General features: G+C 46.0%; 1 protein-coding gene across 3 annotated transcripts in view; it reads left to right on the top strand.

Annotated features, from left to right (window-relative positions):
• The window catches only part of ERN1 (endoplasmic reticulum to nucleus signaling 1), a 74886-nt gene that overhangs the window by 22009 nt on the left and 27736 nt on the right, over positions 1-25141 (top strand). For 2 of the 3 annotated variants that reach the window (XM_023511017.1, XM_023511016.1), the window contains 6 exons: positions 11064-11097; positions 12315-12387; positions 16514-16586; positions 18974-19096; positions 22205-22306; positions 23386-23647. In XM_023511017.1, the coding sequence (XP_023366785.1) occupies positions 16583-16586; positions 18974-19096; positions 22205-22306; positions 23386-23647 (491 nt within the window). In that variant the 5' untranslated portion in view covers positions 11064-11097; positions 12315-12387; positions 16514-16582. The remainder of the gene's footprint in view (positions 1-11063; positions 11098-12314; positions 12388-16513; positions 16587-18973; positions 19097-22204; positions 22307-23385; positions 23648-25141) is intronic. The other variant, XM_023511018.1, reaches the window with a different exon arrangement.

Raw genomic sequence — 25141 nt, forward strand, 5'->3', positions numbered from 1 at the left:
CCAGCTACTTTAGAGGCTGAGGCAGGAGACTCGTTTGAGCCCAGGAGTTGGAGGTTGCTGTAAGCTGTGATGCCACGACACTTTACCCAGGGGAATAGCTTGAGGCTCTGTCTCAAAAAAAAAAAAAAAAAAGAGAGAAAGAAAATAATATTAGAAACTTAAGTACATTCTTGAGAAAATGGCAGTTACCTACCTCATCCAGACTATGCCTTTCTAGTTTCCGTGTTATCTGACGGCTGTCAGCTGGGGTTATTAAAATCTCCATGTCATCTTTGTCACGTTCTTTTCTGGCACTTCCTTTACCTGGTCACTTCTGCTGGTGCCTGTTCCTCCACCTGTTTCTGACTCCCCTCCTTGGGCTGACGCATCACCTTTGTGATTCCTCCTTCTCCCCTTCCCCTTCACATCACGTCTGCCACCTGCCTGTCTGATCTGCCTTCCCAGGAGTTGTGAAGTTGAGCGTCATCATCTGAAATGCTCAGGACCAGAAGTATTTCAGATTTTGTTGGAGTTTGGAATATTTGTGTTGTACATACCAGTTAAGCATCTCAAATCTGAAATTCAGGATGCTCCAGTGAGCATTTCCTGAGCATCATGTCGTTGCTGAAGTTTCAGATTTTCAGGTTGGGGGTGTTCGACCTGTATTGCATTTCTCTTTTTCTCAGAAGTTTCCAGTTGTCCAAAGGCCCACCATGTCACATCTCAGCGTTTTCTTTTTCTTTTTCTCTTCCCTCCCCTCTTCCTTTCTCTCTCCCTCTTTTTAAAGAGATAAAGTCTTGCTGTGTTCCCTAGGCTGGATTGTCGCAGTACAATCATAGCTCACTGTAACCTTGAACTCCTGGGCTCAGGCAAGCCTCCCACCGCAGCCTCCTCAGTAGCTGAGGCTACAGGTACTGACCATCATGCCCAGCTAATTTTTTATTTATTTGGGGGTTTTATTCCTTTTTTTTTCTTTTCTTTTCTGCTGTGTTGTCGAGGATGGTCTCAAACTCCTGGCCTCAAGCAATCCTCCTACCTTAGCCTCCTGAAATACTGGGATTACATGTGTGAACTCTTGCCCCTGGGCCCACATCATGAAGTTTCAAGACGTTTTTCCACCCTGGTGTCACGGCCTGTCGTCCAGCCTTATTTGTGTGGTTCCTCAGGATGGACACATCACACTTGCCAGGCCTGTGTCCTCATTCCCACAGACAAGGTGACAGTTCTTCACTCGTGTTGTCTTTCCGTGCTTGGGGCTAAAGTCCTTCATACTTTTCTGCCGTTAGTACCCTAGGCTTCACCTGGATACCACGTGTTTGAGCAGCTTGTCATATGCTACTCATGTGTATTAGTGTTGTAAGCCAAGCCAGAAGCTTCTTTTTTTATCCTGCATAGCGCTTAACAGAGACCCCAGCTGATGGTAGGTGCTTGACTTTGTCTTAGAGATGCATATGACACATCTCAACAGATAATTACGAGTAGTTGGGTTGTCAACCTCCTCCAGGGGTGGGGGGCGGGTTGGGGGAGGCCCTTGTATATTTGGTGCATGGGGAGGCTTACAAAGAGTATAAGGTGGTAAGGATTTCAGCTTTTAGTCTTTAAATACCTAGAACATTTCACATCACTGCTAGGGGTACACTTAGCAAGGGCTGGCTTGGAGAATTTCTTTCTTTCTTTCTTTCTTTTTTTTTTTCCCCAGCTTTTGGCCGGGTCTGATTTGAACCTGCCACTCCCAGTATATGGGGCCAGCGCCCTACTCCTTGAGCCACAGGCGCCGCCCTGGCTTGGAGAATTTCTAACTGTGCCATGATAGCTTACCGGTGAAAGGAAGCTTCTTTTAAGTGGTAGGTGTGCAGGGTTAGAAATGGGGTCAGATGGGGTTGGAAAGGAGAAGGAGGTGGAGGTGGGCAGTAAAGCCAGCAGTCATCTAGATTCCACTGGAGAAGCAGCATGTTCCAGAAATATCAGTGCTCATCTGAGGAGGCAAAGACAATGATCCTGCAAGGTTCTTTGAGCTCTGATCAAGTAAGCAACCTGTTCTTGTGGCTTCTGTAATCAAAAGGATCTTATTTCTTCCTACATGGAAGAAAGTCTGCCCGGAGCTACCTCCAGAAAGAGCCTGTTCAGTCCTGAAGTCCAGTTTGAAACAATTATTTAAACTTTGGTTGATTTCATCAAAGATATTTTTCTCTTTAGCCGATTTTTCATCCCTACTTTTTCCACCAGTTCTGCCAAGCCCGTGTTTCGGGACCTTGGGGTGGTCCTGAGGGTGGGGTCCTTGGTGGTCTCAGTGAAGCACCCACTCCCCCACCCCGCAGCCCCGTCCCTCCACGTGCTGTGAAGCTGGCGGTGCAGCCCTAAGAGTTCCAGTACAGGTGAGAGCAGGAAGGACAGGCCTTTCTTTCACAACCTATTGGAAAGGTTTTCCTTAAACAGTTTGTTATTTTTAGCTTTTATCTTTTTTCCTCTTAACTTTTCATTTTAGAAAAACTTTATATATACACAGAAGTAAAGAGAATAATACCACGAAGCCATCAGGTACCCAGTATTCAACTTTAGTAATGATCAACTCCTGGCAGTCTCCTCCCCTTCCATTATTTCAAAGCAGATGCTACGTCATTCTTTCCATAAGCTTAAACAATTTTTCAACATGAGTGAACAAACAGTACTATGCCTGGTTTTAGCTTTTATTGTGACTTAGCTGATTTTAGCTTTTTTTTTTTTTTAGACAGAGTCTCACTTTATTGCCCTTGGTAGAGTGCTGTGGAGTCACAGCTCACAGCAACCTCCAACTCCTGGGCTTAGGCGATTCTCCTGCCTCAGCCTCCTGAGTAGCTGGGACTACAGGCGTCCACCACAACGCCCGGCTATTTTTTTGTTGAAGTTTGGCTGGGGCCAGGCTTGAACCTGCCACCCTTGGTATATGGGGCCAGCGCCCTACTCACTGAGCCATAGGCACCGCCCTGATTTTAGCTTTTATTATGTAAGTTTCCATGTAGAAAAGTCTTTTTCATCAGGAAAAACTTATTTGAGTGACTATATTTCACATATCTTCTTGACTGTCTTAAATTACTGATGCTCTTTCATTCTGTAGACAGAATTGTCTACTACGTACAGGAGGAGCAGAGACCCCAGAGTTCACTCTTTTATTATTCATTGAACTCTATACATAAGCTTTCTGCACTTTTCTACATATTTTTCCCAATAAACAAAATAGATGGTCACTATCCCTGTACTTAAAACTCAGTCCAGCCCCCAGATACACTTCACATGCAGTGAAGGACCCATCCCTTGAGCATCGTAAGTGCATAGCAAGTCCAGAGGACAGTCAGTTTCTGATTTCCTTGACAAAGGTGCATTTGAAAGGTCCTTAAAGGACAAGCAGGTTAGGTAGATAGAGATGGAACGGGTCATGGAAAGCATAGAGCTCCACATGAAGGCCTGGGGTGAGTTTGGAGGAACCATGTCATTGAAACAGAATCAAGGAGAAGAACTGGGCTCTAGTTTTCAATGCCTTGAATGCTTAGGCTCTGGCTCCTGGGGTGAACTCCGTGAGGGGCGCTGCAATAAAATTTTGAGAGAAACAAAGTGACATTCAGCAAGTGTCAAATGCCATCCTTGAGAGAGTCCATAGTTTGCATGTTAGATCATGCTTCGTTCCTCTCAGGGATGTTCTATCACTGTAAATGTTGATGTGATAAAATTCAAACAAATGCTTAGGCTCTGGCTCCTGAGGTGAACTCCGTGAGGGGCGCTGCAATAAAATTTTGAGAGAAACAAAGTGACATTCAGCAAGTGTCAAATGCCATCCTTGAGAGAGTCCATAGTTTGCATGTTAGATCATGCTTCGTTCCTCTCAGGGATGTTCTATCACTGTAAATGTTGATGTGATAAAATTCAAACACCATGTGAAAATCAGTGTGTAATCATAATGAGGGTGGCAGCATCCAACCTGATTATAAGGTTTAGAAGTTTTGTGGAACCCTAGAGGTGCATAAATGATTAGGATTAAGAATGAATTTTTTTTTCCCTTCCTCATGGCTTCTAAGTGACTAGGCCCTAAATACTTACAATTTGTTTGGACATAACTACTTAATAAATGAAACCGTTAGGTATTTCTTCTGGCCTAGGGTTGAGGAAAATGCTAAGACTCTAGGTGTGCTGTGAGCCAAAAAAGTTTGGGAACCTCTGACAAGCCATGGAGATGGAAGGTATTCAATGGGCAGAGGGGCGCCGTCGTAAGATCTTGTGGGGAAAGTCACGAACCCATTCGCCTTTGTCGGGCTCTCTGAGGCAGTGGTGGGTATGTATCTGAGAGGCAAGGAATCCAAGACAGGGAGCTGGTGTGAGACAGGAGTGGTGACCTCCTAAGTTTGGCAGTGGTAGAGGAGAGGAAAACTAGGATGTAGATTTTAAGAAATATTTAGTAGAAATATTTACAAGATTTAGGATCGAACCAATGGGAGAGAATTAGAATTAAAGCAAGGGGAGAGCTGAGAACAGCCAAATTTCCAGGGCGTGTGACTGCAGGGAAGTGGGACCCCGGGCAATGCAGGGACTGTGAGAAGAGCAGGTCTGGGGTTGTGGTCTTGGCTTGAGATGCCCAGAAGGGGGTGGAGCAGGGCTGGGCCACCGGGAGGGTGTGCAGATGTCCATTCCATCCAATCACTGGAACTTGACAGTGGGGGTGTTGATCTGAGGGGCCAGAGGGCAGTGAGTGGAGAAAGACAGAGGTAAGAAGGTGGCCGAGAGGGTTCAGAGCAGGACTCGCCCTGTGTGGCTCAGCAGAAGAGTTACCTGGCTCTACCTACACAATCAGCTTTCTTGGGGAAGGACTTAGGAGTGAACATTTTAAAGCTTCTGTAGGCAACTCTCATATGTTGCTGCTGAGAATGTAAAATGGCACGAGTGCTTTTGAGAACTGTTTGGCCGTTTCTTATCAAGTCAAATGTAAACAGTCTGACTCAGCCACTCCGCTCCTTAAGTATTTTCTCAAGAAAGAAGAGAGTTGGTCCAAATAAAGACTCATACAAAACTGTCCATGGCAGCTTATTCACACTGGCTGAAAAATGGAAGCAACCTGAATGTGTACCAGCAGGCAACCAGATAAATTATGCTAGATCTTCACGGTGGAATGTACCGGGCAGCAAAATGCAACCACTCACAGTGATGCCACTGCACTCTAGCTCAGGCAACAGAGCCAGGCCCTGTCCCAAAACACACTATGATATGGGCAGGCAAACAACAGCAAAAGGCCAGACCCCCCATGTGAGTGTGAAACATCTGTGGATGTGAAGATGAAAGCAATGTCCTTTGTAAAAATGCAGAGGGAAGGGTGGAGCTGGCAGACCTGGTGCAGGGTAGGAGGTTTTAGAGAGCTCTGTACCCCTTTATTTTCCCTGTGACCCAGAAGGCAGTCTTGGTGGAACGGAAATGGCCTTGAGGCAAGGAGTAAAGGTTTGAAATGCCAGCTGCTGGGATGTGGAGCAGAGGTCACCTGGGAAGGAGATAAATGAGCTTCCTAATGACAGGGCCCGAGCTGGCCATACATGTGGAATGGTATCACCACAAATGACTAGTGTTTTCTTCAATGGTGCTCAGAAGCCTGGGGCATGCCGGGGAGCAGGGGCTGCCAGGTGGATCCTGGGTTGGGGCTGATGGAGCCTTTCTGCTGGGTTGTTAGAAGTGAGGGACATCGGCTCTCTAGGCTGGGCAGGAACGGAAGTAGGAAGCAAACTGCTACAGTTTGGATATTTGACTCTCCAAACGTCATGTTGAAATTTGATCCCCAGTGTTGGAGGTGGGGCCTGGTGGGAGGTATTTGGGTCGTGGGGGTGGATCTCTCATGAATTGCTTGGTGCCATCCCCAAGGTAGTGAGTAAGTTCTTGCTTTGAAAGTTCATGTGAGAGTTCTCCGAGAGCTGGTGGTTAGAAAAGTTCTGGTACCTTTTTCTCTCTCTCTCTTTTCTTCTCTCTCCATGTGATCTCTGCACACACTGGCTGGCCTTCGCTTTCCTGAAGCCCTCACCAGGAGTACCATGCCACTGTGCAGCCCCCAGAACTGTGAGCCAAATGCACCTCTTTTCTTTATAAATCACCAGCCTCAGGAATTCTTTCATAGCAACATAATGCGTCGAGTGCCTCCTGTGTGCCAGGAACTGTTTTAGATCCTAGAAGTATAGCAGGCAACAGAAGATAAACCCCAGCCCTCACGGCGCTTACAGTAGGTGGACTCAAACATCCAACAAATGATAAAACATACAGGACTTCAGAGGTGGTGAGTGACAGGGAGAGAAATTAAGCAAGGAGAAGAGGGGCAGGAAGTCCTGGGGAGCAGGATGTGGCCGTGGAAGACCTCTCTGAGATGCTGACATTTGATCAGATACCCAGGCAGAGTAGCAGCAAATACAAGGGCCCGAGGCAGGGGCAGGCTTGGCAGCGTTTGGATACCGGGAGGCTGGTGTGGCTGAGATAAAGGGCAGAAGACTTAGTGGGAGGTTGTTAGAGGGTGACAGGATGAGAGGGGGGTGTGAGGGGTTTATGGGCCACTGTATGAGACAAGGAGCCACCACAGATTTTGAGTGGCAGTAAGTATAATCCGATTTGTGCCTTTGAAAGGATTACTCGTCTCTGTCAAGGTACCTACTTAAGGTCTTGCCAAAACATTTCATCCTTATTTGATTCATGTAGAGACATTCCAAGAGGTAGGTGTTATTGTCTCTATTTTTTTTTTTGCATTTTTTTTTTTTTTTTGGCTGGGGCTGGGTTTGAACCTACCACCGTCGGCATATGGGGCTGGTGCTCTACCCCTTTAAGCCACAGACGTCACCCTATTTTTTTTCTTTACTGATGAGGAAATTGAGGCTCAGAGAGATTGAATAACTTTGCCAAAGTCCCTCAGCCGGTGGTTGGCAGAGCCAGAATTTAAGCCTAGCTCTGTCTGATTCTAAAAGCCACACAGACAGGGAGAAGAGGGAGGGCTTGAAGGACAAAGGATTTCAATGACATTGGAGGGAGTGGACATGTGACAATGATTGTCATCGAAATTGACCAAAGTTTGGTGACCAGTGGCACATACATGTTCGGGAGAAATAGGTGTGTAGAAATTTCGATTATTTGATTGTTATGAAAAGAAGCCACTCCATCTGCTAGGGACTCAGAAAGATAAAAGCCAATCTCCCCGGGTTGGCTGTCTTCTAGGAGAATGCTGGTAGTGTTGGGAGGTAAAAGGTGGAGGGCTGGCTTGGGCAAGTGAAGGTCAAGGTGCTGGTGGGGGCCTTGGGACAGGGCCTGGAATCAGCCCACTGTGATTATGGTTGAAGTTACAAAGATGGATCTGCTATCAGGAGGAGAAGGTGGAATTTTTTCTCCCTGTGTTAGAGAAGGGAATGGGGACATAAATTCACTGCTTTGGGGGATAGAAATGTTTAAAATTTTAGCCTAAGGGACTAGCACATTTGTCTTGTCACCTGTCTCAGCCTTGAAAAGAGGGATTAGGTTAGCACAGCACAACAGCAATGAGTGTCTCCTGACCCCACCAGAACCTCAGTTTCTCCAGGGGCAGGAGGTGTGGCATGGAGGCCTGCAGCTGCTCCCCGGGAACAGTGAGCTGGTTTGCTTCTGCCCGTGTTAATCCCAAGAGACCTCCCATATCTTTACCCATAACTTCACCTTTACCTTGAATGACAAACACTTTTATGCTAGTGACAGAACCCTCCCTCCCTTTTTCCTGAAAGTAATACAACTTGGGGAGATTGGCTTTAGTCTTTCTGAGGCCCGTGTAGATAGAGTGGCTGCTTTCACAGCAGCTTTGGTTTATAGCCCTGTAGGCAGGCCAGTGGGTCTTTTCACAGGGCTGAAGGCTTTCTTTTTAAGCAAGAATTTTTCCTGATAGCCTCTTGGTTCTCATTATGAAACCAAAAGAACCACTTTTTCTTTTTTGGCTGGGGCCAGGTTTGAACCTGCCACCTCTGATATATGGGGCCGGCGCCCTACTCCATGAGCCACAGGCACTGCCCAAGAACCACTTTTTCACGTCGCCCTTTCATTGCTCATTTTCAGATGATGCTTTTTGTTTGCATTTTGCTGCTGGCTTTCCAGAGATGTTTATCTTTTAGCCTTTGTCAACATGGGAAATTTCAAGTATGTGTACAGAGAATAATAAAATGAATCCTCCCCTTCCCAGTTTTTCATCTTTAACAGTTATGGGCAGACGGCCTATCTGCACCATCCCTACCCCGCCTTCTGTAGTATTATAAAGCAAACCTTGGATTCAAATGATTCTTTTAAGAAAAGAAAACCCAACCCACCTACTCTGGAGTGGAGCAGCCACTTGCCTGCCCCTGTCCAAGGTGTCCTAAGAGCTCTGCTTTTCCCGAGCCTGCAGCTTTGCAGAAGTTCATTCCAGGCACCTCACTTAGTGGAGAGAGAGCTAAGATGACCGTAAGATCCTCCAGCTGGAGTTTATCTCCTCCTAAGCCTGGGAAAAAATCATAGTTCTTAAACACTGATGTGTCTATCTGTCCCAGGACTCCCTTCCTGTCCCCTGCTCATGTCCTGCATCTTAGCTGCAGCCTTTCTGGTGAGGGTACATGTTGGGACCTGAGGCCTCAGTGTTGGTGACCCGAGGATAAGACAGAACACCAGGGAAGTCTGCCTCTGAAGGCGAGTCCAGGAGACTGAGCAGCGCTGTACAGCAGGGACCCGGTTATGGATGGGAGTTTAAGTCATGTTAGTCATGTTAGTCTTGTTTCTGGTGAATTGCTGGAACCCGGCCATGTCCTCTTAATCTACATTTATCCCTGATACCCTTAAGTGGCTGAAATGGGGGTGGGGGGGGAAGGGCCGTTTTTACTGCTGAGTTTCTTTGGAATATGCCATTTGCTCTTCCTGGCTTGCGTGGCTTGAGGGCTGCGCCGAGGTAACTGGGCTAATTGCACCTCGACTGGCTGGTGTTTCAGTGGGACGGTGTTGTGCGCCTTTATTTCCTGTCTCTTGCATCAGTCTGTTTGTGAGAGTGTACCGAGAGGTGATTAATGGGAAAGATAAACATATGCTCACCAACTGAAAGTTCTTCCTGTTTCCTAAAGTGTTTTTGGTTTAGTGAATTGTTTGTTTGCTGCCCACAGACCACATATGGCGTGTGTACTTCTGTGGTGGTGAACTCCGTAGGCCTCTGTGCGGGAGGGAGCTGGGCTCTGAAAGCAGAGTCAACATATGGCCAGGCTGGAAAGGTTTTCCTTCATCTGCGAATCCTGAGTGACCGGGAGGGTTGGACAAATGTCTGTCACTATTAGCAGAGCCCACAGAATCTGGAACTCTGCATACAAAATCGTAGGAGAATATTTGCCGTCCTTCCCCCCACCCCAGGTTGTGTACAGAGGGGCTGTGTAGCCTGTAGGGTTTTGATTGCTGGAACTAGCTTATCGCTGTGAGTCTCATGCCTGTGGGCTTTAGATCTGTCACCTCACAGTGCTGCTGTGTGAGTGTTCCTGCCTTCTCAGTGCCACCACCACCTGCCCCCGGGGTCAGGTGATCGCTCTCACTTTGTGCCCAGGAGAATCTAGGGAGAGAGAAATTCTGCTGCTAACTGTTGCAAGTGTAAAATTGGCTTTGAGAAATAACTTCTCCAATTTAAAAAGTAATGCTTGCTTGTGTAGAAATTTTGAGATATCAAAAAGGTGGGAGAGTCGTTTATATTTCCAGTAAAGATAACTTAACGCTTAGCATTTTTGGTCTTTCCATTTGGTTTTTTCCATATGCCTTGAAGGTTTTCCCCATAATTATATTAATACTCTATGTACAAGGCTGGGGGAGGCAGGGGTTGCAGTTTTTCATTTGTTTTTGAGATAGATAGAGTCTTGTTCTGTCACCCTGGGTAGAGTGCCATGACATCACAGCGCACAGCAACCTCAAACTCCTGGGCTCAAGTGATCCTCTTGCCTCAGCCTCCTGAGTAGCTGGCACTACGGAGTGCTCTTCTATGCCTGGCTTATTTTTCTATTTTGTAGCGACAAGGTCTCACTCTTGCTCAGGCTGGTATCAAACTCCTGAGCTCCAAAGATTTTCCTCCCTCATCCTCCCAGAGTGCCAGTGTGTCTGTCCTCCTGAACATAATAGCATAAAGACTTGTACATGTGTGAACACTTTATTAGCCATCTTAGAAGCCTTAATTTTCTGTTTAAGTGGCAGAAATAATTTGACTATATTATTGAAGGATTAGTCATTTGTATTGTGTCTTTGTACAAAAAGGATTTTCTATAATTTATCTCTAAACTAGATTTTTTTTTTTTTTGAGACAGAGCCTCAAGCTATCCCCCTGGGTAGAGTGCCATGGCATCACAGCTCACAGCAACCTCTAACTCCTGGGCTCAAGCAGATCCTCTTGCCTCTGCCTCCCAAGTAGCTGGGACCACAGGCGCCCACCACAGTGCCTGGCCATTTTTTGGTTGCAGCCATCATTGTTGTTTGGCGGGCCCGGGCTGGGGATTCGAACCCGCCACCTTAGGTGTATGTGGCTGGCGCCTTAGCCGCTTGAGCCACAGGCGCCGAGCCTCTAAACTAGAAATCTAGTTTAGAGATAAAACTAGATTGTCACTGATACTTACTATTTAATTGCAGTGAACAAGATCAAAGGTAGTGACCCCTCGATTGCCATATATTAGTCCAGAAGGCGTGTGCGCTTACCATCCAGTCAGAATCAGTTCTTTTGTCCCAGTTTTGCTTTTTTTCATGGAATACGTGGTACCACCCTAGGTACGGATTTAGGTTTTAGAAATGTCAGATAGTGATGCTGTCATTCCTTGTCCACTGTGGGTAGCAACTGTTCGTCCCTCTCTGTCTGTCCCCCAAGCCACACACAAGTTTCTTGACAGCAGTTCTTCTCAGTTCCCTGTCCAGTCTCAGTGACAGTCAACAGAGCTTACTTTTGTGTCCCCATGTCTATGTTTTCGAAAGTACCTTCATATACATTATCCCATGTGGGTGAACTTACATTATTGGTACAGCCTGTGACTTGGTCCTGGGAAGCCTCTGGCATTTTGGGGTCCGTCTAACTATGCCTTTGTTGTCGTTCTGTTGCACAGATCCGGTCCTGCAGGTCCCAACACACGTGGAAGAGTAAGTTTTCTAATTTGCTCAATACGCCCCTTAGTTCAAATATTGATTGAATCAGATTCAATCAATATTTCAATTTGATCGATTGAATTCATATTCAATCAGTATTTCTGAGGCTGGTTGCTGGGAATGCTCAAATGGGCTTAAGTTTAAAGTGTAAAAAGAATGCATGAGACCCGTGAAGTCTTCCCAGTGCAATGAGGGGCCCATCCTAGGCCATGGCATTAAACAGACTTGAGATGGAACTTGAGTTTTGAACTTAAAACTTCCAAAGTCCTCAGGAGGACTGGACCTCTCTCTTTGATATGTCATTCTGTGGAGAGAAAAGGTAAACGTGGCCTGCTACTAGAACGTGTATGTTGGAGTAGAAGTTGGACACCTGTAAGAGCCTCAAATGATGGCACATCCCAGATAGCGGAGAGATTCAGCAGGCAGTTTCCACATGACCAGAGTCATAGCTCCATCTTGGGCAGAGTCACCTCTGCCTTGCAGGAAGCTGCTGCTGCTGGAGGCACCTTGATCTGTCTCCTTGGTGGAGTCTCTGAGTCCACAAAGCCACCAGTTAAAAATATAAATGTTTCATGAAAACTAAAGGTAGCTTTGTTCTACCTGTTTAGCTACCTTACCATGCTACTAAATTTTCTTATTTTTATTTTTTTTGAGACAGAGTCTTGTGCTGTCACCCAGGCCAGAGTAGAGAGACACAATCACAGATCACTGCAGCTTCAAATTCTTGGGCTCAGTAATCCTCCTGTCTCAGCCTCCTGACTAGCAGGGACTATGGGTGTGTGCCATCACACTCCGCTAATTTTTTTTAATTTTTTTATAGAAATGAGGTCTCAATGTGCTGTTTAGGCTTAAAGTTCTATTCACAATTGATATAAAAATCAAGAAGTAGACCTGCTGGGTCCTTTTCACTTATTTTATCTTCATCCAGAGTGTTTTGACCAAATGATGCTTTACTATTCTGTGGTTTCATATAATTTTACCTTTGCAGGTTGTTTTTCTTCACTCAAGTGTAATATGCACCCCCATAGGGGTATTTCATTAATCTGGGGCTGAAGTCAGAGAGCAGTGGGTGGAATTATCTTGCACACACAAGCGTAGCCACCCCCCAGTCCTTGCTTTCCATCCTCCCACCACTGCTTTGCATGGCTTTGATACTGTGTTCTGTGCCCTGGGCTACAATTTGTCGTTGATACTTATTATTTAATTGCCAGGCCTGCCTTCCTCCCAGATCCCAATGACGGCAGCCTATACACACTTGGGGGCAAGAATAATGAAGGTTTGACAGTAAGTATAAGTAGCTTCTTTGTGTATTCTAGAGGTTCTAGACCAGTGGTCTTTAACTGTTTCTGCATGTTCAGATCACCTGGGAGCTTTAAAAAACCTTCTGGGGATTCTGATTCAGGTAGTTTAAAGTGGGGCTTGGGCATCAGTATCTTCTCAGAGCTTTTACTTGTGTATCTAGAGTTCGGAAACAGTGACATAGACCACAGGTTCTTGGGGCCTTGTCGGCACAGTGGAAAGGTATGATGCTTCTGTTAGTAACAGCTTTCTCTAACTAGTGACTCTTGATTTGATTTTTTGTTTGTTTGTTTGCTTGTTTTTGAGACAGAGTCTTATTCTGTTCCCCCGGCTAGGGTGCCATGGCGTCATCATAGCTCATAGCAACCTCAAATTCCTGGGCTCAGGCAACGTTCCTGACTCAGTGTCCCAAATAGCTGGGACTACAGGTGCCCACTACAATGCCCAGCTAATTTTTTCTATTTTTAGTAGAGATAGGATCTTATTCTTGCTCAGATTGGTCTTGAACTCCTGAGCTCAAGAGATCTCCTATCTCAGCCTCCCAGCCACCACACCTGGTGTGACACTCAATCTGGGAGGGAGGAGTATAGTTGGAAACACTGTCCTCACCCCACCATCCTTGGGGGAGGCATGTGGTACTCCACTCTCAGCTCCATTTGAGAAGCTTGACCTGTGATGTTTAACCTTAGCCCACACATAGACCTGACTTATGACAAAGGCGACACTGCAGTGCAGGGGGGAAGGATGATCTTTTCCATAGGTCTGTTGGAATAGCGTGTAAAATAAAGAATCTTCACTCCTACTCCCGCCATTCATACGCAGGTTAGTTCCAGATAGATTACATGTCTCACTGTGACATGCAAAATAACAAAGCTTTAAGAAAAAAAAGTAGCAGAATATCTTTCCAACCTTAGAGTAGGTAAAGATTTCATATCTAGAGCAGGATGTGGGAAAAAAAAAATACACTAAACATAAATTAGGTTAAGGCTTGGCGCCTGTGGCTCAAGCGGCTAAGGCGCCAGCCACATACACCTAAGGTGGCAGGTTTGAATCCCCAGCCCGGGCCCGCCAAACAACAATGATGGCTGCAACCAAAAAATGGCCAGGCATTGTGGCAGGCGCCTGTAGTTCCAGCTACTTGGGAGGCAGAGGCAGGAGACTCACTTGAGCCCAGGAGTTGGAGGTTGCTCTGAGCTGTGAAGCCATGGCACTCTACCCAGGGGGACAGCTTGAGGCTCTGTCTCAAAAATAAATAAATAAATAAATAAATAAATTAGGTTAAAATGGTTGATGTATTGGGTGGCCCCTGTGGCTCGAAGGAGTAGGGCCCTGGCCCCATATGTCAAAGGTGGTGGGATCAAACCCAGCCGTGGCCAAAAACTGAAAAAAAAAAAAAAGTTGATGTATTGACTATACTAAAATTAAGAACTTTGATTCATTAAGAGAGACCATAGGCTTGGTGCCTGTGGCTCAAGTGGCTAAGGTGCCAGCCACATACACATGAGATGGTGGGTTCGAATCCAGCCCAGGCCCCCAAACAACAGTGACAGCTGCAACCAAAAAATAGCTGGGTGTTGTGGCAAGCGCATGTAGTCCCAGGTACTTGGGAGGCTGAGGCAGGAGAATCGCTTGAGCCCAGGAGTTGGAGGTTGCTGTGAGCTGTGATGCCATGGCTCTCTACCCAGGGCAACGGCTTGAGGCTCTGTCTCCAAAAAAAAGAGAGAGAGAACACAGTATTTGTAGTACACATATCTAACAAAAGATTCATATTTAGAATATGTAAATAACTCGTAGGGATCATTAATAAAAGGACAAGCCAATAAAAAATCACAGAAGAGTCTATTTATGTGGCTGATAAACACAAGAAGGGGCTCAGCTTTCTTAGTCATCAGGGAAATGCAAATTAAAATTGCACTGACACAGTGCTATCTAGTATGCCATGATGCTACTCAGCAGAATAGCTAAAATGAGAAAAACAGAAAAAGAGAACACGATTTTCTGGGGACATGGAGCACCCAGAACCCTCATCCCCTGGTGGTGGAAGTACCAGCTGGTTTGGGAAGCTGTGGTAGTGAGCACTGAAGTCCACGTGACCCGGGAACGCGCTCCCAGGTTACAGACCCACGGAAATGCTTGTGTGTTCACCCAAAGGCATAGACTCAGATGTACCGCAGCACCATTTATAATAACCAAAGAAAAATAGCGTCAATAGTAGAAGGACAAATAAATGGGGGACTGGCCATGCGGCGGCGTATTCCACCGCAGTGGAAGCTAGCAACCTGGGACTGCACGCAGCAACGTGGATGGCGAGCAAAGCATGACACACGAGGCTGCACACAAAATGATTCATTTCTACAAAGCTCAAAAACAGGAAGACTGGTCTGTGCTGTGTTGCAGTTAGGATAATAGTTAACCTGGACAAGTATGGCTCAAACCACGGGTAAGAAGGGGCCTGCCAGAGCACTAGAAATATTCTGTTTCTTCATCTGGATACTGGTTACCTGGCTGCGTCCACTTCATGGAAACTGAGTGAGCGGCATGCACGTGTGATCATGAGCGCTTTTCTGTTGGTATGTGTTATGCTTCGGCAGAAAGTTTAAATAAAAGCCTTCAGGTATTCAGATACAAAGCCAAGGATGAGAACCGCTAGTCCAGATAGTCAGCAGATTGTGGGCTCTAATTTGGTGATTTCTAACTTATTTTATGAATACTTGTGACTGAGACAGGTGGGAGGACAGGCCCGCGTAGGTCTGTGTGTACCTCATTCCAGCGTTTCTCTCCACATGACTGTGGCCACCATTGCTTAAGCGTTTTGTTTGCCAGAACCGTCGTTGAGGTTCTGTGTTAAGTTATCCCATCTGAACCTCACAGTAGCTCCGTAGGTGTCTGCCCTATTTCAGAGGTGAGGAAATTAAGCCTGGAGCAGTAAAGGACTGTGCTCAAGGCTGGGAATTCCAGGGTTGGAACTGGCCCTTAAAGACCCCCGACTTCTAAAGGGTACTGCTCACCCCCACCTTGTACTTCTCCCTCTTTCCTGGTTTAGCAACTCCGGAAACTATGTGTTTCCAGCTGGGCCTTGAATCGGGAGACCTATGGCAATGCCCAGTAGGGACCACAGGACTCCAGACTAGGAGACTTACATCAACTTTCTGATTCTCAGAAATAACTGACAAAAAACCAGTCATTACAGCCTCTCTGTGGCATTTTTCCTCCTTTAAGGCTTAGTTTGAATGTTGGGATGACCAGAAAATCCAAATTCTGGACTAGTATTTAAAGTTCAGTTTACTAAAGCTAGAGAAAAATATTTTCTTTCTCGAAGAAAAGGGTGACAGTGTGGTAGAAGCCTGGAGTTTCTGAAAAGCGGGTATCTAGAGAACAGTTTCGAGAACACAGCATGTTCCAAAAATAAAGTGCACTGAAACGAACATTAACCAAAAGGACCCGTCAGATGTCAGCTGCACACTCAGAAGAATCAGTTTTATGATGAAATTCAGTTGAAACCTGTGGAGTCCTTTGAGTTTCTTTTCCTGGCACCTATCACAACTTCCTTTTTAAAACCAAAAGGGCCCGATGATTCTTTTCAGGAGAGAATTATTTACTGAAGAAAACTCGAAACTTCTTTTTCCACCTCAAACTCTTGTGTTGCCGGGGGTCATGAGGATGGAGCTGGACACCATGGCTGTGTCTCTCCAACGTTAATCTTCTGCCTCCCTCCCAGTCTAGGAAACATCATCTTTCTGTTCAGTCTAGACAGTTCTGGGTCCGTTTTCCAAGACAGAAGATTTTTTTTCAGAGAATGTGCAGTTTTCCAAATTTGTGTAAATCTGTTCAGAAAAGGTTAATGTCACCCCTGGGGAATGGTCTGAACAGGAGCCCTTGGGGGGCTTCCGTGTGTGGTGTCAAACAAAGGAGTTGGTGTTTAAGGAGCTTAGGGACCTGGGCGATGGGACATAGGTGCCCCTTGTCCTCGGTTTCCAATCAGGAAATCTCCCATCTGCCAAGTGTTTCTTTCTTATTAGAATTGGGTAACAGAAACAGACTGCCCAGTAAAAATGAAATAGTTGCACAAGACTTGGTTAAGTTATTTTTTCCTTTTTTTTTTTTTTTAAAGAAACTTCCATTTACCATCCCAGAGCTGGTGCAGGCATCCCCATGCCGAAGTTCAGATGGAATTCTCTACATGGGTAAGTAAGTGTTCTTGTTTTCCACATTGAAACTTGTATCTCTGTGACTGGAAGTCCTGAGATCTGAAAAAGTGGCCTGTCCAGAGAGGAGGGGTACTGGGAAGGTACTGGGCTTTCCTAGCCCTTTTCTGAAAGGCCTTTCTTGCCTCGATTGTGCTTTGGGTGCTGGTGTTGCCAGGATCAGCTGACTAGTTAGAAAAGGCTTCCCCCACTTGGGAGAAGAATTGACATCAATAATATGGTTACTCATTTAACAAGCTTTTAGCTACTGTGTTGACGGAGTCCTGCGATTTCAAGATTGCAACATACCCAGTGGCAACTGGATGAAATTTAAAGTGAATACAATAGTCTGAGCCAAGAAAGGGAAGCCAGGCTCTGCCTATTAATTATAGGTCTCTTAGTATTTCCTGCTATCAGAGTATTTGATAGAAACAGCACTTAACAGCTTGCCTAGATAAACTGCCTCATACCTTTGAGGTCATAGCTTTCAAAGCATCAGATCACCTGCTTTTCTTTTACCAGGTTGCTGCCAAAATGTCAATAAAAATGCATTTGTCGCACAAAGGAGAGCTGTGTTTAATCTTGAAATCATAGTGGTAATAAGGGCCTATATTTATACAGCAGCTTTCTTTATGAGGAACTGAAAGTGCTTGCTTACTGCCTGTTCATGTCTTGGGAACTCTGTGTGCATTTCTAGGCCTTAGGGTTTTGCTTGGGACAGACTAGCTCCCACACCTTCCAAGTGAGGAGCTCCCAGCCTAAGCAGTTGGAGGAAGTGACCTGCACAGGCTTTCTCTGTCCACTGGGACCTGTCCTGGGCCTCTTTGACCATCCATGTCCGTTTCTTCTCTGGTCTTCCAGCTTTTGCCAGCAATCGATCATTCATGGTCTACTTGGGAAATTGTGTTTCCATCACCTTTGTGTGGTGCCCTCTGCGTGAAGTCACTGAGCATATTTGAGTAAGGGACAGTTGTCCAGTCCACCCATTCCAGTAGTAGCTGGGTTGCACAGACTGGTGCAGTCCCTGAAGTAACCAGATGTGTGTCAGGCCGCATGGAAGGGGTTCATGGTCAGAGCTGTTGGGTCACATTTTCTTCATTGTCTTCAGATCTTTTTTGTAATAGAATGTTTCCACTGAATGCAGAGAGCTGTGAGCCATGGATAAGTTGCACACATGTGGGGCAGGCGTGTGTGCTCCATCTGTTGCACCCAAGTGTAGCTCTGGCAAATTCTCATGTCCTGTGACACTACCTGGCCTTTCAGGATTGTTTGCAGGAGTCCCTGGAAATAGCAAACGTTTCCAATAAGTTAGGAAGATACACATGACCAGAGATCACGCCTTACAAAACAAAAATAAACACATCACAGGGACTGTGTCGACCTTCGGCTTGGAGGCCTGTGCTCCTACCTCACCTTTACCAGGACTCTCTGGTGTACAGACATGCTTTGGGTTTCACTGGTAGTGGTGTTTGCTATGCGGTCTGCCTGTTCCTATCTTTTAATTAGATTGCTAAGGTGAGGAGGGCATAACTTGCCAACAGGGGACAGAGGCTGCAGTAACTTTGGCCTTACTAGCATCAGGTTATAACCAACTCTACTGACCAGTTACAGGGACTAGCTGATTACCAAAATAAACAGTAACTGTAGATCCTCTTATGTACGGGCTAATTAGTAGGGATGTTAAGAAATACAGATGGTGGTTACTAGGGAGACAAACTCTAGGTATAATACTGTAGCTGTGTAGATCTTAGTCCATGGGAAAAGGATTGCCCTTTGTGGGAAAGAGTTTTCATATTTAAGGCCATTAATCAAAGCAATAAAATCTTAATTTGAAAGTTTGGAAAACTTTTTATTTATTTATTTTTTAGAGACAGAATCTCACTTTGTCGCCCTCAATAGAGTGCTGTGGTGTCACAGCTCACAGCAATGTCTAGCTCTTGGACTTAGGCAATTCTCTTGCCTCAGCCTCCAGAATAGCTGGGACTACAGGCGCCCGCCACAGCACCCTGCAATTTTTTTGTTGCAGTTTGGCTGGGGCCAGGTTCAAACCCGCCACCCTCCGTATATGGGGCCAGTGCCCTACTCACTGAGCCACAGACACCGCCCAAGGAAAACTTTTTATTTTTTTACTATAATTATGTTACTAGGTTTGGAGAAATTTTTATACCATGATTAGGTTATTAAATTATTAAAAGATCCAGTGACCAAAGAGGCATCACCATTTGCGTTGTCACCTGCAGATCATCATAGAAATGTCCTTGACATCCTGAGAATTTGGGGCCAGTCTCTCCCAGCACAGAGAAGATCTTGGGCTGTGAGTTTGGCAGTGATTTTTTTTTTCCATATAGGACTTGTGTAAACAACAGTGTGTCCTTGTGACCTTTCAGGTAAAAAGCAAGACATCTGGTATGTTATTGACCTTCTCACTGGGGAGAAGCAGCAGACTTTGTCATCCGCCTTTGCAGACAGTCTGTGCCCATCAACCTCTCTTCTGTATCTTGGGCGAACAGGTGAGAAACACACATTTGTCTTGTACAGTCCATCTGCCTCCAGAAAAGATCTGAAAAAGCTCCTCCCACCCCCATCTCTGCCTCCCCTCCTGATTAGCCAGGAGGAGGCTGGAGCTGCCTTCTCCGATCCCTTCATTCCCCTTCATAAGTCTGTTAATTGGCCCCCATAGCTCAAGGGATACAGCCCAACCTGGCCCCAACACACAACACCCTTTAGTGTAGCTGCCACTCCCCTCACCTCCTCCCACTCTGGTTTCCCTCATTTAAACGTTTCCCAGTCCTGGGAACTACCTACAGTTCAGAATAGCAGTGCTATTTTTAAAGACTTGCAGTGGTATATCCCTCTCCACCAGGTATGCCTATTGTTGCCTGCCTGGTGAATGTCTCCTCTCCTTGCGTAACTTTGCTCCTAAGTCATCTTGGTGAGACCTCTTCTCCTGCCCCAGCTCCTGCCCTACCCAGGGATGCTGCTCTCCCGTTCTGGGAGCACTAGTGGCAGTTTACAGGCCTGTCCTAGCTACCATCTCTTTGCCCATCATTGTCCCTTTTTAGGCATAGTTAGCACCCTCTTTGCCACGTCATTTTCTGTTTCCTCTCGTATCAGCCTTTTTCTTAACACTTGTCACTGCACATTTATAAATTTTATATGCCAATTTTCTGCCTCCCCCATTAGAATATCACTTCCCTGAGGGCAAGACTTTGTTTTGTTCACCTGCCGTAGCTCCAGACAGAACATATGGGCAGACACCTAGCAGTGCCCAGACTCCTGTGTGTGTGTGGGAGGGGGAGCCCCGTTACTGCAGTGATCTGTCTGCCTCACTTATTTTTATATGTGCAGCACCTCACATATATCAGGGATGCCATAAAAATTGTTGAATGATAGTTATAGTTAAAGCTAAAAAGAGAAACAAGAAAACATTTAGAAGGCAAAAAATTACACCAAAATCCTAGGATGAATTCATTACAGTTGAGCACTAAATTTAGATCTAAACATACACATAGCCAAGACTTTGAAAAAAGAGACAGAACCTTCCTTCAAGTACTCAGGAAAACAGTGCCTTTCTGACAATCAGTAGGACTAATCCTGGGTTTGTTGAAGCTGGCTGGGTTTCCCCAGAATTGAGGAAGGTCCTAGGTTACAGGATTCTCCATCCTCCCCCTATAAAAATCAAGTATTCCAGCTCCCAAGTCTAGTGCCAGCCTAGGATTTGTTTGTTTTTCTTTTCCGTCAAGTGAAACCTTACAGTGATTCCCAGGTATAAAAATTGTGTGGTTCTCAGTGGAATTGTGGTGTTGGAGGGTGTTGGTGTATGCCCTGGCATGGGCAGAATGTGTGTACACAGGTGTGTAAATCCATTGTTTCCATTATCCACTGCTGGTAACAAACCACCTCAACTTAGTGCCTTAAAACAACCACCATTTTGTTGCTCATGATTCCATGGGGAAGGAATCCAGGAAGGGCTCGGCAAGGGCGGATCATGTCCACCCTGCATGCTGTTCACTGGGCTCACTCATATCTGGGACCTCAGTTCACCTCCCTGAGACCTCTCTCCACACAGCCTGCAACTCTTGACATGGCAGCTGGGCTTCCTCCTGGCAAAAGTGGGTGTTACGGTGTCTCAAAAGGTCTGGATACAGAAGTCGCAGAACCTTACTTCTACTGCAGTCTGTTGGTCAAAGCAAGTCATAAGGTCAGCCCAGAATCCAGGGTGGAGAACTCTTGATGGGAAGAGTGATGTGCATACTACAGGGATGGGAAGAGTTGTTGACCATGATCTTTCCAGACGTCCTGCCTCTGGCTGCAGTAGCTTACAGCCTTCCCACTTGCAGAATGCATTCCCAAGACTCCCAATGTCCAGTTGCAGCATCAGTCTCCAAGTCCAGCATCTTGTGATCTGCATCTGGTTTGAGGGTAGATGAGGCACCTCACACTCAGCTCCTCTTGATCTGGAGACTTGTGAATTAAACGGACATGTTCTTTCTCTTCCCCAACTATCCAACATACAGTGGTGAGGCAGAGGCAGACAGCTGCAGTGAACATCCCCATCCAAAAAGAGAAGGAGAGACGGACACACTGGTCCTTAATAATTCAGCCAGGCATATACTTTCAGGTCTCCCTATTCTGGGCACAGAGAATGTTCCTTCCTTAAGCCTCTACTTTTACTCTGTGTGATTGGTTTGCTGATACATTATGCTCAGTGGCTCTGGGTTCTGCCCTCTGAGAGGTCCTAGAAATGACTGATTTTGTAGCTTTCTCAATCTGTTTCTTGTCCATTGAAAATTGGGGATCTAGAAACCATGTTTTTCATTTTGACTGTCTCTGATCTTTTTAGACCATTCTGATAACATTTTTTTTAAAAACTCTGTGGACTTCCCATGTGTCAAATTGTAGACTACTATGTTAGATAAAAGCCATACTGGCAGGATTCTCTACTTTAGAATATGGGCCTCAGAGAAGGGTCTTACAGTCTCACCTTGACTTGATCTTGAGACCATTTTTTGCTGATAGTACCCTGGATTTGATATTTGACCTAAGGCCATGTTTTATGTTGAGAATCTTTTGATTAGCTACTTTTTCTGTCTACCAAATTATAACAAGCAGTAGTTATACTAATTAGGTCACCCACGTGGGCTCCTGAGCTGGCTCACCCCTTTCCACTTCCAAGTTTTCCCTAATAGGTGTCTGATTGGGCCTTCTAGCCTCTATCTATCCACTGGTCCCAAAGTCAATGCCATGTGTTTTAGGGCTTTGTTATGGGGCCATCCTACTCACAGATGCCAATTTCTAATATTGGGCATTCACAGCTATACAAGAAACCAACCCAAAGCTTAATGGCCAACAGCTGTTCTGTTGCTCACAGTTCTGTAAGCCATGAGTTCAAGGGCACAGCGGTAGTGGCTAGTCTCTGTTTCACATGCCATCAGCGTGTTCACTCATGTTTCTGGAACTTCAGTTTTCTTCCACATTGCCTTTCTCTTTCCAAAAGGGTAGTCTGGGCTTTTTGATGTTTAGTTTAGAGAGGATGTGTTTGCTGCAATTAGATAAGGTCCATGCCTCAGTACGTTCAGTGGCCCCTCCATGGTAATGGGCTGGTCTGTGTTCTCCAGAATATACCATCACCATGTACGACACCAAAACCCGGGAGCTCCGGTGGAACGCCACCTACTTTGACTACGCAGCCTCGCTGCCTGATGACGACATGGACTATAGTGAGTGCTCCTGCTCAGGTTACACTGGTTGGGCTGGTACTTTTGACCTGTGTGGACACATTTGCTCCAGAAAGTAGGATTTTCTTTTTAACACTCTCCATCACCAAGTTCTAGACTTCCCATGGGCATGGCCCTGAGTGAGAAGTCTGGAGTAGCTTTCTTAACCTGCTATTTTTCTAAATTTTTATTATAATTATATTCATTTTATAATATGGAAAAATGTTTAAAATGTTATGGTACATGTGTCCAGGACTGAGTGTTCTCCATCCCTACCTATCACTAAGACACTGAACCTTGGTGAGCCTTGGTCTTTAACATTTCAGAGTTCTGTGAAAGATCAAATAAGATCAAATGTTGATAAAATGATGTCGTGAAAATATCATCTAAAATGGGGGTGAATCAGCTAGAGAGGAGGGAGGATTGTTGAGACCTCTTTGTCACAGAAGGACTTTCCTACAAACCCGTGGAAAGTGGAACTAAGAATTAGCATATGACGTTAACAGCCTCATCAAGAGGGCCACTTTCCAAACGAGGCTCATCCCCTTGTTATTTCTCTAGTTAAAATCCCCCTGGCACAAATGAAAACTAAAAACCAATTTTGGCATCCTAAGGTTGGTATCTGAAAGTCTGACTCTCTGCCTTTTCCAGTCCAGGACCCAGAACAGTTTTGTTTGTTTCTGAAGCATCCTCTGTGAGTCTGATGGGGGCAGTGTCAGTGGTTTAGACCTGACTTTCAGCTTGATGGATGGACTTTAAACGGTTGCCATGAAATTACTGGGCCTCCATTGGTTCTTTTCTTCTCAATATTTGTTGTTATTTATTGAATAGAACATCACCAAATAAACTGCCTTTGGAGAGTGATCTTGTCTTGCGTTTAGAAGCCAGGCAGCCCACAGCATCTTGATACTATAGAGCCTGAATGAGTTCACTGGAAGCAGTGAGATTGTTCACAGGAGACCTGGGAGTACTCAGGAAGTCTGTGTCCTCTAGCTGAGTGACTGCAGCTTGCTGGGAAGGTAGAGGATGTGGTTGCGTGTTGGCGTGAGACTCATCATGCTTTGTTTGTTTGATTTGTGCAGAGATGTCCCACTTTGTGTCCAATGGCGATGGGCTGGTGGTTACTGTGGACAGTGAATCCGGGGACGTCCTGTGGATCCAAAACTATGCCTCCCCTGTGGTGGCTTTCTACGTCTGGCAGCGGGAGGGTCTGCGGAAGGTGATGCACATCAACGTCGCCGTGGAAACCTTGCGCTACCTGACCTTCATGTCGGGGGAGGTGGGGCGCATCACCAAGTGGAAGTACCCCTTCCCCAAGGAGACGGAGGCCAAGAGTAAGCTGACGTGAGTCGGGGCTGCTGTGGGGACACCTACCCTCCCCTGGAGACTGGGTTTGTGCTCACATCTCTTATGCCACACAGAGTGTCAAGAGTCAAGACTGACTTATTCAGAGCTTCTGAGCAAGAACTGGAGCGCTCCCTGGTGCTTCAGAGTTCTAGAATATTGAACAAAAACTATGGGTGGGGTAGGAAAGAGATTGCTGGCATAACCACAGTACAATTTGGATATATCTCAGATGGTAGCAATTTTTTTTTTTTTTTTTTGCAGTTTTTGGCTGGGGCCAGGTTTGAACCCATCACCTCCGGTATCTGGGGGCCAGCACCCTACTCCTTTGAGCCACAGGCGCTGCCTTGGTAGCTTTTTTTTTTTCCCACTCTGGCTGCCATAACTGTAGCATCTTAGCTCACAGCAACCTCACAGTTGAGCTAGCAAAGTGGGCTCAAGCGATCCTCTTGCCTCAGCCTCCTGAGTAGCTAGGGCTACTGGCGCCTGCCAGAAAACCTAGCTAATTTTTCTATTTTTAGTAAAGATGGGGTCTTGCTCTTGCTCAGGCTGGTCTCAAACTCCTGAGCTCAAGCAATCCACCTGCCTCAGCCTCCCAGAGTGCTGGGTTTGCAGGCGTGAGCTATGGTGCCTGGCCAGTGGCAGCGTTTTTTAACCTGCTATTTTTCTAAATTTTTAATATAAATTATATTCATTTTAAAAATTGGGAAAATGTTAAAAATGTTATGGTACATGTGTCCTGGACTGAGTGTTCTCCATCCTACCTGTCACTAAGACACTTAACCTTGGTGAATCTTGGTCTCCAACATGACAGAGTTTGGGGGAAGATCAAATGTTAATAAAATGATGTTGTGAAGATGTCATCTAAAGCACCATTCCAGTGGGAGGCATTCATTCCAATGTCCAAGGTGGTATGAGCCTGGCCACTTGAGGGAGGTTAGATAATCCCACGTGAGCTGTTGGCAGTTATGAGCAGAAGGGTCTGGAGGCACAGCTCCCACTGTTCTCCATCCCCTCCTTGGTGCCAGCCCCAGGGACAGACACTCTCAGCTGGGGAACAGGCACTCTCACTCTCACCCAGTTTGTACTTTTTTGTGCATGCCTTTGCTGTAGGCAGTTGACCATTTCTCAGGGCTTTTGTAGAACCTCTAGAATCCTTAGAAGTCACGAGGCAGGTTCTATTGGTAGCGTGGTGTCAGGGAGTGCCCGTCAGAGTCATCTGAGAGGCCTGGGTGGTGGCAGCTAAGCAATCTGCCTCCCAGATGACCTTCAAGCATAGTCTCTTCTGCCAGCCATCATGGGCATGGTCTAGATCAGTCCTGCTGTTTTGCAAATGAGGAAACCAAAGCTTGCCATTAGGTGCTTTGTGTTTCTGTAGGTGGTGAGTAACAGCTGGGGCCTGAGGTCCTGTGGCTCCTGTTCCCCAGACAGTGCCCCTGTCTTCATATCCCTGCTGCCTTCCTCCCACCTAGAGGCTCATGCAGCTATTCCTGT

Source organism: Otolemur garnettii, unplaced genomic scaffold (genome assembly GCF_000181295.1).
Source record: "Otolemur garnettii isolate 467f Iridium unplaced genomic scaffold, OtoGar3 scaffold00018, whole genome shotgun sequence".
Classification (NCBI taxonomy): Eukaryota; Metazoa; Chordata; class Mammalia; order Primates; family Galagidae; genus Otolemur; species Otolemur garnettii.